Raw genomic sequence first — 15,802 nt, 5'->3', positions numbered from 1 at the left:
ATTGAACTTGAGTCCTTGTGCTTGTGCAGCAGGTGGCGAAACCACTGAGCTAAATCCTCGGCCCGGGGTGTCTTTTTTTTCTGGATGTTCTGACATTTTGAGGTTTTGTGTTTTGTTTTGTTTCATTTTGGTAGTAATGGGATTGAATCCAGGCCTTTCACACTGAGTTACACCCCAGCCTTTATTTTTTCATTTTCATTTTAACTTTGAGATCAGGTCTCACTGAGTTGCCCAGGCTGGGCTTGAACTTGCAATCCTACTGCTTCAGCCTCCCAGAGCGCTGGGATTACATGTGTGCGCCACTACACTTAGCTATACAGTATCTTTTTCTTTTTTTTTTTGGTACCGGGGATCCAACTCGGGTCCTTGCACTTGCACAGCAGGCGGCGAAACCACTGAGCTAAATCCCCAGCCCAGTATCTTTTTCTTCTTCTTCTTTTTTTTTTTTTGGTACCAGGGATCGAACTCAGGTCTTTGCACTTGCGAGGCAGGCGGCAGAACCACTGAGCTAAATCCCTGGTCCCTCCTCTTCTTCTTTATATGTTTAATTTTCAGATGTTCCTCCTAATTCCTGTTATTGTTTAATGACACCTTGACCTTTCATCCCTTCAAATATTGATCAGAATTTGAATGTCTCCTTTATATTTTCAAACAATGTCTGACTCATAAGCATGAGTGAAGAGTAGTAGTCAGAATATAGTAACATAATTATTGATATGGGGGACATGAGTATAAAACATTGTTCTTCCTCTTTGGGACAGGGAAATTTGTTTTGGGAAACAAGACATATTCACATGAAATAATCACTGAGATTATAAGTCATTTAATTTTTTTTTTTTGGTACCAGGGATCAAACTCGGGACCTTGCACCTTCCAGGCAGGTGGCTGAACTACTGAGCTAAATCCCCAGCCCCTAAGTCATTCAATATTAAGTGAGTGGTTCAGGCAATAAATGCTATAAAAATTCAAATGAGTGTTTGATATGAAAGAATTAAGTTATATTCTCCTCATTGAAATCATAGAATGATGATTTCCTTAGGCTTTAGAAATAAAAAAATATAATCCCCCAAATCAAAATAATTATTCTTTTAATTATTATATTTTTATGGTGCTGGGTACTGAACCCCCCAGGGCCTTGTAGATGCTAAGCACAGACTCCATCACAGAGCTTCATCCCCAGCCCTAATTATTTTTTAAATTTTGTTTTTCTTAGTTGGATCATAAATTTTTTTTTATTTTGAGACAGGGTCTTGCTATGTAGGCCAGGCTGGCCTTGAACTCATGGCAGTGCTCCTGCCTCAGCCTCCCAAGTGCTGGGATTAGTGTGTGCCACCACACCAGGCTGATCATAAATTTTAGAGCTACCATGAGAGAAAACTTGGAAGTTTACCTTAGTTTCTTGATTTTTCCTCACCTATCAGGCCTTGCTGATATTATACGCCCCTTTCCTATCCTTTCTTCATTTTTCCTGTGGCTTCTCTAGTCCTCATCTCCTTACCACTAAGTGCAGTTGTATTTTGAAAATTCTCCAGGTGATGATCTCTTCTCAGCTTATCCTGCAGAAACCCACAAAAGCTATAATTCAGACATCTGGAGGAAGGAGAAATAAAGAGAATTAAGATGTGTTTTGTACATATATTGGCTTTCCCTGATTAATACAATCATTTTGTGCTGCAAACAAGTGCTAATAAAAATTTTAAAATAATGAGGCCGGGTATTTAGCTCAGTGGTTTCACCGCCTGCTGCACAAGTGCAAGTTCAATCCCCAGTGCCAAAAAAAAAATTTTTTTAAATAATGAAAAAAATAGTACAGTAAATACAAAAAAGTAACAGTCATTTAATTATCATTTTTAGGTATTATGTATTATACATAATTGTATGTGGTATAGTTTTTATTTTAGGAGGAAGTTACAGGGAATCAAACTCAGGGCTCTGTACCATTAAGTTACACCCCCAGCCCTTTTTTATTTTGAGACAGGGTTTCATTAAGTTGCCCAGGTGGGCCTCAAAATTGTAATCCTCCATGCTGGGCATTGTGGTGCATGACTGTAGGCTGAGACAGGAGAATCGCTTCAAGTTTGAGCCCAGCCTGAGCTACATAGTGAGTTCAAGGCCACCCTGGAATACACAGTGAGACTGTGCCTTAAAAAACCAAAGCCAACAAACAAAAACTCCAAGATAACAAACTTGAAATTCTCCTGCGTCAGCTTTCTATCACTAGAAACACATGAATGATATGTTGAGCTTGCTGGTTCTGCTGCCTGCCTCGGAAGCTCAAGGTCCCGAGTTCGATCCCTGGTACTCCCCCAAAAAAGTTGTGCTTGGATATAATGGCTACAGCTATGAAGTCATTAGATGACAGGAATTATTCTGCTCCATTGAAATCTTTTGTTTTATTTTTTTGTTTTTTGGGACAGGGTCTCACTGTGTAGCCCTGGGTGGCTTTGAACTTGCAGTGATCCTCAGCCTCAGCCTCCCGAGTGCTGGGATCGCAGGCGTGTGCCACCACACCCAGCTCCATTATAATCTTACTGGAAAACCATCATACATGTGGTCCACTGTTGACTGAAATATCATTATGTGGTACATGACTACATGTAATTGGAGAAAAAGCAGGGTGACATGATTTATAGTGACAGAAAGCAGATTAGTAGTTGTCTGGGGATGTCATCAAGGAGGGATGGACTGCAAAAGGCTCTAGGATGGAGAGAGGGGAAAGAGGAAATAAAAAGAATTAAGATGTGTTCTGCACATGCTCCAACTACCCACCATGAATGTAATCATACTGCGCTGCAAACACGTAATAACAAAAATGAAAATTTAAAAAGGCACTGGGAAATGTGTGGGGTGGATGGAGATATTTCTTACCTTAATTGTGGTTTCATGATATAGACATATATTAAAACTACGGGGCCAGGGGTTTAGCTCAGGGTTCTCACCATCTGCTGTGCAAGCGCAAGGACCTGAGTTTGATCCCCGGTACAAAGAAAACAAAAAACTACCAAGCTGAGTGTGGTGGCGCGCACCTGTGATCCCAGCACTTGGGGCAGGAGGATCGCCACAAGTTCAAGGCCAGCCTGGACTATATAGCGAGACCTTGTCTCAAAAACCAAAACGAAACAAAAAAATAAAAACAAAACCCCCCAAAACAAAACGTAACAGGAGTTTAAATTTTAAATATGTAAGTTTGTTGTACTTCTATTATACCTCAGTAAAATTGCAAAAAAGTAAAAAAAAAATCTTGCTCTTTTATGTTGATATACTATTAAAATGAATTGATGGCTCTTTATTGCTAGTTATATCAGAATCACCTGTGAGCAGATTTCATGGATCTGGGGCATATATACCTTTAATCCACCTCTTTTAGCTTTCTATTCAATAGATGGACAAAAATTCTTAGTTAAAAAATCAAGGGTCTGGGGCCGGGGATTTAGCTCAGTGGTTTCGCTGCCTGCTGCGCAAGTGCAAAGACCTGAGTTTGATCCCCAGTATCAAAAAAAAAAAAAAAAAAAAAAAAATCAAGGGTCTCCCTAGAACTCAGATTGCCCTGGCTGAGGCCTTTGGATGCTTGCAGATACTCCAGACCGCGTTCCTCTGAGGAGTCCCACACCTGTTCAGAAACAAATCCAACCTTGTGAGCTTCCACCAGGTGCTGCTTCTACTCCATTCTGCTTTCACAGCTGCTCCTTTTTTTTCTCTTTTATTGTAGCCCGAATATGCTACCGTAGAAGTGAAATCCTTCTCTCAATTTTACTTACAAAGTCCTTTTTAAAAGTGGACCTAAGCCAGGTGTGGTGGTACACACTTGCAATCCCAGCGCTCAGGAGACTGAGGCAGGAGGATCACCATTAGTTGGAGGCCAGCCTGGGCTACATAGTGAGTTCAGGACCAGTCTGAACTACAAAGCAAGACCCCGCCTCAAAAAAAAAAAAAAAAAAAAGACCTAAATATGCACCCAGGAGGGTTGTATCAGAAATGAATTCAAGGAATATCATCTTTCACCCTCAACCCAGAATCCCTACTCCCCTAGTCTTATACCAATTTGCTATTGGATCCAGTACACCATGCCTACCTCCTTCTTTCCTTAGGACTTCTTTCCTCAAAAGTTATTCTCCCAGCTGGGCACAGTGGCACATGCCTATAATCCAGCTACTCAGGAGGCTGAGGCAAGAGGGTGCCAAGTTTGAGGCCAGCTGGAGAAAATTGGTGAGGTCCTATTCTCAAAATAAAAAAACTAAAAAGGGCAGGGGCTTTGGCTCAATGCTCCCTGGGTTCAATTTCCAGTGCTACAAAACAAAAACAAGAAGAAAAGCCCCACCATGTTTCTGGATTTCAGCCCCAGAGATCCCGCTTTAACAGAGTTGTTGAAAAGCCAAGGAATCAGCAGTGTGGAAAAGTACCCGAAGTGATTTGGGGGGGTGGGATAGGAGTTGAACTTACAGAGCACTGAGCCAAGTATATTTATTTTTTATTTTGAGAGCATCTTGACACGTTTCACTTGAACTATCGCTCCTCCTGCCTCAGCCTCCCACTAGGCCTGGCTTTAAGCCCTAATTCCTTTTTTTTTTTCTTTTTTCCATTATTGAGAATTGAACCCAGGGCCTTTGCACTGGGCAACATTCCCAGCCATTTTCTATTTTTTATTTTGAGACAAGCTTTCATTAAGTCACTAAATTGTGCAGGCTGGGCTTGAATTTGTGATTCTCCTGATTCAGGCTCCCGATCTGCTGGGATTACAGATGTACACCAGCAGAGCCAGCCTGAACCCTTAACTCATTCACATTCAAGTGTTCCACTGGTAATTCCACTGAGAAACCCTGACCTAGAATAATATCAGATAATAACTACTTTTATTGTTCAATTGTTCATATGCATTCTGTAAGAATGGTGACCCTTTTCGCTCATAATTACAGTAATGAGCCTCCACTATTACTGACTGAATAGTTGGATGTGGTGCTTTGGGGCACAGAAGAGGATTTTAAGCACTTCACCTGGAGGCAGCTCACTGTAGCAAAAAACGTGATGAACGGAGACCGCAAGACCTGGGATCTGAACCTGGCCTCACTGTTCACCGATAAGCTTGTGTAGCTCAATGTACTTCTCTTTAGTGTTCACCTTTTGTACAAGAAAGAAAAGCAAGGGGGAAGCATTAGTTTCAATGATTTTGCTATGTGGTTTTGTGAATGAAACAGGAATTTACAGCAGAGGATGTATCAGTTTTAAAGAGTTCTTCAAATATATTATTATTTTGGTTTTTCGAGACATGGCCTCAGAATGTAGTTCAGACTGGCCTTGAACTTGCAGTGATCCTCCTGCTTTAGCCTCCCGAGTGCTGGGATTACAGCCATGTACTGCCATGACTGGCCAATGCTGGAGATCAAATCCAGGGCCCTGTGTGTGCTCAGCAAGCCTTGTATCATGGAGCTACACCCCCAGGCCAAACATATTACTATAGTTACTGCACTCAGATTGGTTGCAGTCTACTTAGGAAGACAAAATGTAAGTAGGTACAATGAAATAAAAATATGATGCCCATCGGCTGTACAAAAAGACGACACTGAGAATAAGCAAAGAGAATTCAATGACCAAATCCGTATAAAATGAACTAGCTTAGCTATTTGTAAAAGTTCCCTGAAAAGACAGGATTCTTTCAATGTTTCAAAGGAGTAAGGGCTGGGAGTATAGCTTAGTGGTAGAGTGCTTGCCTAGCATGGGGGGAATCCTGGGTTGGATTCTTAGCACTACAAAAAAAGTTAAAAATAAAAGCAAGCCTGACATGGAAGCATACACTTGTAATCCCAGCTATTCAGGAGGCTAAGGCAAAAAGGATCACAAGTTCAAGGTCAGCTTGGGCAATTTAGCATGACTCTGTCTCAAAATAAAAAATAAAAAGGGCTGGGGATTAGCTCAGTGGTAGAGTGCCCCTGAGTTCAATACCTCAGTACAAAACAAACAAATGAAAAAACTGGAAATCTAATCAAAGTGTGGTCTAATTAATTATAGTAATCCTGAAGAGAGCATATAATAACAGAAAGGGAAATACTAGTCTGCATGGAGTCTGGAGAAGACCCCAAAGCATAAATCTTTGTCACAGTGGAGTTTGGTCATCATCTATGGTAGAGGTCCCCTGGACAGGCGGACATCCCTGTACCTGTCTTTTCCCACAATAGTTTCTGTGGCCCTGCCCACAGTGAGCTGGAGATGAACTAGCCTATAATGTCATGTAATGAATCTCTTCTGTATTGATGCTTTGTTTACTAATTCACTCCCTATTATGAGTTAGCTTCTCTGATATTAATGATTAAAAAAATGCACTGAGTTGCTTATGCAAATTATCAACCTGTAAACTTATAAGGTGACATTTTAAAACAGAAGTCCCTTGATAGCTCAGTTTCCATGGATTAGTCTTTGTTAGTTCATGAACTCAGATTGCACTGTGCATAATTAAACCTCTGGACCTTCAAAGCTAAAAAGCTGTGGGGGTAGCTCAGTGAAGACTGTGCACTTAGCACACAGGAGGCTCTAAATTCAACACACACACACACACACACACACACACACACACACACTCCCAAACAACAATGAAAGAGCTAAGAAGCAGACTTTGGACCATGGCAATAACAATAAGGATTGATTTATCCAGTGATTCAAGACTAGAATACCAAAGTCTGAGATGCCTCAGTTTCTGCATCTGTAAAATGGAATATAGTATATTTACTTCATGACATTGTGCAAAGAGTGAATCATCTATATAAAGGGATCAAAAGGGATCATCTATATAAAGTATTTTTCAGGCAGGCATGTGGCACTTATCTGTAATCCCCCCACTGGGAGGCTGAGGCAGGGGGATTGAAAAATTGAGTCCAGCCTGGGCAACTTAATAACTTCGACCTTGTCTCAAAAAACAAAACAAAACAAAAACAACAGTAACAACAACGAAAAGAAAAAGTGGCTGGGGAGGTAGCGCCAAGGCCTGGGTTCAATTCCCAGTACCACAAAGAGAAAGAAAGCACTTGTCAAGGTGACGGTCAGCATGTTGGCAATATCTTCGTAATCTGGAAATCCCCATAGCAAGAACAGAATAAATATTTGAATTAATGAACAGTAATTATCATTGCCACTCTATAAGGTTTTTTTCTTTCTTTGCCTTGTGTCAAAGCCTTTTGATCTGTCTTTTTTTTTTTCTTCCTGTTTTTAATGTTGGGATAATAATATGAATTTTCCACAAGGTAATATGTAATTAACTGCAGATGAAGGATATAAATAATAGGTGTCCTTATCTAAAATGAATTGAGATTACTGGAGCCAGAAAAGTGTAGGAAAAAACTTCAAGGTCTATTTGGAACTTGATGTAGTTCTTAAAAGAGGTCACAACTTAAGTACTGACAGGGATAATGCTGGCTAGAGCGACCCTAAACGAGCCCAGTCCAAAGAGGGCAGTGTCGTCTCAGTTCCTGCCATCTGAGGTTGTGCAAGAATCTAGGTCTGCCTGACCTTTCAGTTGCCACAGAAAGTCTGGAAGCTTAGTTGTACCATAAACGCTCTCAATTATTCAATAGTTTAGAAAAAAAAATTTAACTACAAGTCAACCCAAACATGTGTGACAGCAAGGAAGACAGCAAGATTGAGTCCAGCCTGGGAAATTTAGTGACTTAGTGGGACCCTGTCTCAAAATAAAATATAAAAAATGGTCTCGGGATGTAGCTCAGTGGAACAGCCCTGGGTTCAACCCTCAGTACCTGCCTCCCAAAAGAAAATCCACACTTAAATTATGAAGACATTAACTGCTACTGTCTGCTATCCCAGGAAAAAGGAAAAAAGGAACTAGAAAAGCATAATCTTATCCATAATCCCCCCCCCCCCGCCCCCGTGTGTGTCTGTACATGTATGCACTACTGGGAACTGAGCTCAGGCCTTCACATTGAGCTTCATCCCCAGCCCATTTATTATTTTAAGACAGGATCTTGTTAAATTGCTAAATTGCCCAGGCTGGGCTTGAACTTGTGATCCTCCTGCCTCAGGCTCTGAGTGTTAGGATCACAGGCACGTGCCACCATGCCTGGCCATACTTTTTTTCTTAGATTTATAGAAGCAGAACATATAAGTGAAGAGCTAAGATGTTCTTAGAACAATAGATCACCCATCTTTTTTTTTTTTTTTTTTTGGTACCGGGGATCGAACTCGGGTCCTTCTGCTTGTGAGGCAGGCGGTGGAACCACTGAGCTAAATACCCAGCCCACCCATCTTTTTTTTGTACCAGGATCGAACTCGGGACCTTGGGCTTCTGAGGTGGGCAGCAGAACCACTGAGCTAAATCCCCGGCCCTAGCCATCTTATGATCAGCTAACTTATCTTCTTCTACCGTCACCTTGCTTTTCGGCTAATTGGCTTTTCTTTTGTTTTTTTAGTATGGGGGGATCGAACTTGGGACCTTGGGGTTTCGAGGCAGGCACCGGAACCACTGAGCTAAATCTCCAGCCCATAATTGGCTTTTGTAACAGTAATTTAGGGAATTCAGGTGAAAAAGGTTTCAGTATGTTGATGTAGGGGTCTGGTCAGTTTGGGACATGTTGAATTTGATGTGGTTGTGTAACTTCTGGGAGATGTGTTACACTTACAAGTGTTAGATATGTAAAATAGCACCTAAAATTGTATGCTTATTACATGCTATATATATATATTTTTTTCTTTTTTTTTTTTTTGAGACAGGGTCTCACTATGTAGTTCAGGCTGGCATTAAACTCACTATGTAGCACAGGCTGGCCTTGAACTCTTACATGCTATATATATTGATCCCACTGCTTTGGATTAATTTATTTCTCATACCAACCATCTGTAGGAAACTGAGGCACAGGACCCTTACCTTACATTCCATCTTATATTTAGAAGGTTGTGCCTTATTTCAAAACAAGAAGAGCCAGGTCTACAACCCTTATGGGCATCTTAAGGTAGTAAGAAATAATCATACAAGTGAAGGGTGAGAAATAAAAGCCAAGGTTAAGATTCTGAGGAATCATAATATTTAAGGGGCATAGAGAAGAAAATGGTCCAGGGAAGAGATGTAGATGAAGGCACAGTTAAAAATAAGCAGGAAAACCTGAAGAGAACAAGGAGAGTTTAAGGAGCAAAAACTGTCACAGTGATGTGAACCTTTTAAAGCTTTCAATAATAATAAATAGCTGGCTGTAGCATGTGTGCCATAGGTTTGCCACCACTGACTAGGAGGTCCAGTAAGATGGGCAGTGAAGGTGTGAGTGGTACAGACAGCTAATAGATCCTCTCTCTGAGACCCTCCTGCCTCAGCCTTTGAGTGCTGGGATGACAGGCAAATACCATAATGCTCAGCTTCCTCTCTTTTTCTTTCAGTACTAGGGACTGAACCCAGGGCCTTGTGATCGCTCTATCACTGAGCTATATCCACAGCTTTTAGAAACTTTTATTTATTTATTTGGTAACAGGGATTGAACTCAGGACCTTTCGCTTCCCAGGCAGGCACGACTCCACTGAGCTAAATACTTGGCCCTAGAAACTTTTGAGACAGGGTCTCATTAGGTTGCTCAAACTGGCTTTGAACTTGGATCCTCCTGCCTCAGCCTTCTGAGTAGCTGGGATGACAGGTGTATGCGACTATGCCTTGAATGACAGACCTTTAACGCCTCTAGCGAGAATAATTTCTTAGGAATGAGAAACTGGCATCACATTGCAGTGGATTATGATGAGGTTTGAAAGTAGAGCTAGAAGTTAACAGAGTGGAATAAGGGAGATGCATTAGGCCCCCGCAGCAATACGAGCACTAGAAATAACGGTGTGAACAAGATAACAGTTGGGGAGGGAAGGACAAAAAGTACAAGAATGACATTTTTAGGAAAAAAATCAGTATGTTTTGTTGACTGGTTATGGGTAGAGCAGGGAAGAAGAGTCACGTGATTCTATTCCTGATCCCTGGTTCCTGTGAATGATGTGATGTCACTATCAGGGATAAGAAGTTAAAATACTGAGTTAGGCAAGACAGTGAGACATCCAGCAGGTGGTTTAGTAGGATCTGGAAATTTAAAATTGTAATTGTCTCCATGTTTACCAAGATAGGTCTTAAGTCTGTGCAACATGCATTTTTCTTTAGTATTGTCTGTCTAATATACCACATATGACCACAGTATTTGCTTACTAGCTACATGTCTCATTACCATAATTTTAGGGTAGGCTTAGGGTGGAGCTCAGTGGCATAGCACAAGTGGAGGAGGCTCTGTATTCCATCCCTAGCACTGGAAAAGATTAACAACCCCCCCCAATTAAGCATACATAATAGTATTAAAATAATTATTGCTTTTGAATGGATGTTTGATTGTTCATGGAAGGACAATGATATTTATGTATTTCTACTTAAGACTTAGCAGTTATGTTAACTAATGGGAATTTAATCATCAAAACAATTGCAGGAGACAAATATTTATCATTCTTATTTTATAAAAGAATATTAAGGTTTGAAGAGTAAGCCAGGTGTGGTGGCACACACTTGTAATCTCACCACTCCAGAAGCTGAGGGAGGAGGACCACTTCGAGTTCAAGGCCAGCCTGGATACACAGTGAGTTCAAGGCTAGCATGAACTGCATAAGAAGACCCCCCCCCCCCCCGCAATGTTAATTTGGCCAGCTTAACGCAGAGCTGGGAGTCAAGCAGCCCACCGATTGTGTGGATGCTGACACTCCCACATTTCATTAGGTCCTGGTACATTTGCAAACTATCAATAATGAAGTAAGACTTCAACCAAATAGCGTTCAAACTTTTAACTTTGGAACCTCATTTTACAAATAAAAGAAATGACATCTTAAATGTAATTTGGAGTCTTCATTTTGGTAACACAAAATATGGTTTTGAATTTTTTCCAAACTTGAAGAGGAAAGTGTCATTGCTCCTAACAATGGAATTAATTATAAAAAATACCGTGCCACATTAAATATGCTATAAAACGGTCTAAAAGCTAGATAAATAAACACAGTATTTGTGACAGCAGCTCCACAAGAGAATCATAAAAATCAGATGTGATATGCAATGTGATGTATCCGGGTAACTGTGTCCTAAGTGGGATCTTTGGAAGGGGGAAGGCCCGGAGCGGCAGCACACACCTGTAATCCCAACATTCAGAGGCCGTGGCAGGAGGTTCCAGTTTCAGGCCAGCCTGGGCTACACAGCGTGTTTGAGGCCAACCTGGACCACATTAAAGACCCTCGTCTCCAAAAAAACAAAACAAAACAAAAAACACTCCCGTCTTCCTGTTGATGTCATGGACCTCATTAAAAATGAACAGACACTATCAATAATGACAGTTCTGGAACTTCGGACTGTATTTTTAAACTTACTGTAGGAATCTCAATTTATTAACAGTACCAACAGCATTAATACCTATATTCTTGAACTCAGCCAACTCAAGGAAGATGCCAAATCGACGAGTATCTGAATGCTATCTAGAAGTTCTGGCTCCTGCAATACGGTGTGAAGCATCCACGCAAGCCCCGAGGAGCCGGACGCCAGCTCGGCAGGGGTGGGGCGCAGACTGACGGACGGCGAAGGGCTGCAGGTCCTGGACCGCCGGCCTCTGACGACGCTGAGGCCTGGCCTGCGGCGAGCGTGGCCAGCGCCCCGAGCCCGCGCGTCAGCCTAGTGTCTCCCTTCCTCCTCCTCGCTGCCCGCGGGGTCTGCACTTCGGCGCTCCGTTCCTCGGGGACAGCTTGTTTACTGGCAGGCTGTGGTGCACCGCGAGCGGTAGAAAAAGAAACAAAAAATCTCCGCTGCTCCAGAAGTTAGGAAGCGGAACGCAGCCGCTCCCGCTCTAGCTCCAGCCCAAGGAGCCGTCCTCGGAGGTGGCTACAAGGCGCGAAACGCTCTTACCGCGGTGAGGGCTCCCGCTGGGGGCGGGAGCTCGGGGCGGAGCCACGGCAAAAGCCCCGCCCCCAGTCCAATCCCAGCTCCCCGCCGGCGAACAGGAAGCGGCTGCAGGCCTGGCAGCCCGGGAAGCGGCTCCCGTGCGCATGCGCGCGCCCCGGGGCGCCTCGGAGAGGGGGAGGAGCTGGCGGCAGGGGCGCGCCTTGGCGAGCGGGTTGGGCGCCGACGCATCACGTGGCGAGGAAGGGGGCGGAGCACTGGGGCCCCGGAGTGGGGGCCGAGAAGAGGAAAGGAGCGAGGGAAGGAAAGCGGGGAAGGGAGGAAGGAAGCGGGCGGAGGGGAGGGAGGGTCCCTGTTTTGGTGGAGCCGGGCGCGTCGCCGGCCCCCGAAGTGGAGCGGGAGGGAGTCGCCTGGCGTTTCTCCGGCCGGGGGAGGTCCCGGCTTCCCGCGGAGGCTCCGGACCGAGCCCTTCAGCCGCTCGCCCCGGGTCGATGTGCTGCTGTTAACCCTGAGGAGGCGGCGGCCGCGGAAGATGGTGTTGCCGAGAGTGTTAATTCTGCTCCTCTCCTGGGCGGCGGGGCTGGGAGGTGAGGCACGACCCCGCGCGTCGGCGCCGGCGCCGCGGCCACGGTGGAGTGCACGACGGGCGCGTCCGTCCCCCGGCGCCTCCCGGGCGCCCGGCTCCGCGCGCTATTGTCCCCGCGCCCGGCCGCGTCCGCTCGCCGGCGGCCCGAGCAGGCGCCGCGCTCCGCGAGGCCTTCCCCGCCCCCACGCGCGGGCCGGCGGAGGGGTCGACCGAGCGCGGGTCCGGGGCGCCCTCGCCCCAGGCCTCCGCACCCCGCGCGTCTGGCCCGGCCCGGTCCGGTTCCTCCCCGGTCCCTGCCCGGCTCCGGAGTCAGCGCGGCCGACGGCACCGCGGCACAGATGCGTGGGAAGTTGCGCGGATCGCGGCCGGGCTCGGGTATTGTTCTTCGCCGAGTGCGGCCGTCCGGCCCGACCGGGTTCCGCGGGGAGCAGTCGCGGTCCGGCCCGCGCCGTCTCCTCCACCCCGCCCGGCGCCGAGCGTCAGGGGCTTCGGGGATAGCGCGCGGGAGGAGGGTGAGTTTGTGTTCGCAGGAAACCCGCTGTCGCCCAGGGGAAGGGTTTGTGGGAAGAAGGCGAGCCGGGTCGGGGTGTTCCCTCTCTGAGCGCCGGGTGGTGTCGCTTAGTGTAAGAGGGGGCTCCTGCGCGACCAGCTCGAGTTTCCCTAACTCCCAGGTGGAGTAGACACAGTGTAGTTAGCAGATTGTCAAAGCAGTGCCCCCTCCCCCGAAAAATTGGACTTAGGTTAGCTAAAAGTATAGTTTCTTGATGATTCTGGTTCTGGAGACAATTTTTAAAAACAATTTTTTATTTTCAGTGTATCCTAGGGCCAGTTACATTATTTTGTTCTTGTGTAAAGTGCTTTACTTTAGTTAAGCTTTTTGACTTGCCCGGAAGTATACTTAAATACCTTAAAGTATGTTTAAAAGCATTGAATTGAGAGAATTTAGGGAAAGCCTTGGCAAGATGAATGTCTATATGTAGCCTTATTTTGATGGTTTAGAAAACATCTGAATGTTTCGTGTAGCGTTCCTCTTCTGTTCTTTGTCCCATTGACTTATGACTGCGGGGCCAAGCATGTTTCTGTTCTGTGCTCTAGTTTGAGGGTGGTACTACTGTATGTAAGCAGACTTCTTTTTTAGTTCTTACTGGTTGGCTATAGATTTTTAGATGAAGAGCTGCTTAAAGATTTTTACTTTTAAAAATGAATAAGGCTGGAGACCCTATATACGAATCTTTTAATCGAACGTGGATTTCAGTTCTAAATGTGGCTTCAGACATATCACTTGTCTGGGTGTTTGCACTTTAGAGTTACAGTCAGTATAGTTAGACACTTCTCTGTGAAGTAATAAAAAGCAAGACAAATACAAGAGACACTAAACAACTGATGAGTAGCAGTATATAAAGCGTTATCTTTTAAAGAATGAAAACAAACTGATGTAGTTAGATGTTTGAAGAAAAATTAACAGCATAATCTGTGGGCTAAGACCCTTTTTACAGAAAGTTGCTAAATTCAGAACTCTGGAGTCTTTATTGTATTGAACACTGGTTAAAAGGTTAATTTTTTGGGGCCAGGGATTTAGCTCAGTGTCGCTGTGCCTGCCTCGCAAGTGCAAGGTAAAAAAAAAAAAAAAAGGTTAATTTTTTTAATGTTTCTGCTAGGCAGAACTTTTTCAGAAAAACACAAAGAAGCTTTTCATTTTAAAATTAGCATCAAGATTGTAACTTTTGAGTTTGTAGATATATTTGTAATTTTATTGAACTCTTTTAATCTGAGCTATATATATGGTCAAGTTTGTAAGGTGATGATAACTGGAGAAGATGTTCAAATTGAGTATTTGTTTCAGCATATGAGAGAAATACATATGTAAGATTAGGAGAAGTTGTTGAGATATAGATTTAACTTTAGAGTATAAATTGTTTTCAGATATTTAATAAACTTTTAGTTGCTTCCCTTTCCAGCCTGTCAATCACTGTTGTGTGTGAATTTTTTCTTACTCTACATGTGACTGGGGTGGGAAGCAAGAAGGGAGAATTAAAGTGTTTAGAATCATGAACTTTCGTATTCAGGCATATATCTCATCCTATATTGTATGTGGAAGAAGATACCATAACTTTTTGGGGGTTTACAAAGTGTCTGTGTAGATATGTACTCAAAAAGACACATAAAATATTTTTATTTATTACTTGTGATCACATTAGAAATTTGTTGGAACTATTTTGATTAGATGTAGCTCAAATAAGCAAAAACTTGCCTCAAAATCACCCCTCTGCCAGAAGTGGTGGTGTACACTTGTAATTCCAGCACTTGGGAGGCAGGAGGATGGGCACTTGGGCCAGAGCCAGCTTAGGGTATATAGTGAGTTCAAGGTTAGTCTGGACTACATAGTGAGACCCTGTCTCTAAAACAAAACCCTCAAATAATTTTTATGTATATGAGGTTTTTTTTCTTTCCTGGATCTGTGTTGTCAGGCTGGTCTTGAACCTCTAGGTTTATGTGGTCCTCTCGCCAGCAGGCTTCCCAGTATATGGGACCACAGGTGCTTGTAGTAGTCTCCTGTCCTGGCTGATTGTTACTTTTTTTCTTTTTTGGTATTGGGCATGGAACTCAGGACCTTGCACTTGCCAGGCAGGCACAGGCCATTGAGCTACATCCCCAGCCCTGACTGGTACTTTCTGACACAAATTTAACTGACAGTTAACTTTTCTTTCTCTTTAAAAATTTCTTAATGTGTTTGAAAAGTCAAAGCTATTTGTATTGTGGTGGTAAATTAATCCCATCATGTTTTTGTTTGATGAAGTCACCCATGAAATGAATTTTGGAATGTGACCTTTTTAAAAAACGAAATATTTAAAATCTAGTCTAAATGCTTAGTTTTGTACCATACAGACCTCAGAAATAAACTTTCTGGAAATTTGGGCAAAATAAAGTTTTAAAGTTTAAGTTTAAACTTTTTCTGACTTCTGATAGCAAGTAAGGGTGTGTGAGAGTCAGGACTGGTGTCTAACCTCTGACTTATTTTTTGTGGTTCTGCAGCTTAAACTCAGGGCCTTTTCAATGAGCTAGATCCCATCCTGTTTTTAAATTTTGAGAGACGGCTCCTGTCTTAGCTACTTTTCTGGTTGCTGAGACAGAAGAGAGGAAAGGTGTATTTGGTGTACAGTTCATAGAGGTTTCAGTTCATAGTTGGCTGGCTCTGAGGCAGAGTGGCGTGGCAGTGGGACATTGCAAAGGAGAAACAGTTCTTTGCAGGCAAAGACAGCAAAAGCAACAAGGGACCTCAACAGCATCTTTGTGGCCCTTGTATCTTATCCAGGCTTACTTAGGGTGGTGGCACT

General features: G+C 43.6%; 1 protein-coding gene across 2 annotated transcripts in view; it reads left to right on the top strand.

The window, feature by feature from the left end:
- The first annotated feature begins 12,165 nt into the window (after positions 1-12,165).
- Positions 12,166-15,802, top strand: part of Adam10 (ADAM metallopeptidase domain 10) — a 125,504-nt gene continuing 121,867 nt past the window's right edge. The window contains exon 1 of one of the 2 annotated variants that reach the window (XM_004855733.3): positions 12,166-12,468. In XM_004855733.3, the coding sequence (XP_004855790.1) occupies positions 12,414-12,468 (55 nt within the window). In that variant the 5' untranslated portion in view covers positions 12,166-12,413. The remainder of the gene's footprint in view (positions 12,469-15,802) is intronic. The other variant, XM_087198998.1, reaches the window with a different exon arrangement.

This window comes from Heterocephalus glaber, unplaced genomic scaffold, assembly GCF_053883595.1.
Source record: "Heterocephalus glaber isolate CG9 unplaced genomic scaffold, H.glaber_assembly_v1.0 deba00001689, whole genome shotgun sequence".
NCBI lineage: Eukaryota > Metazoa > Chordata > Mammalia > Rodentia > Bathyergidae > Heterocephalus > Heterocephalus glaber.
Note: the sequence above shows the minus strand (reverse complement) of the source record. Positions and strands in the feature narration are given on the sequence as shown.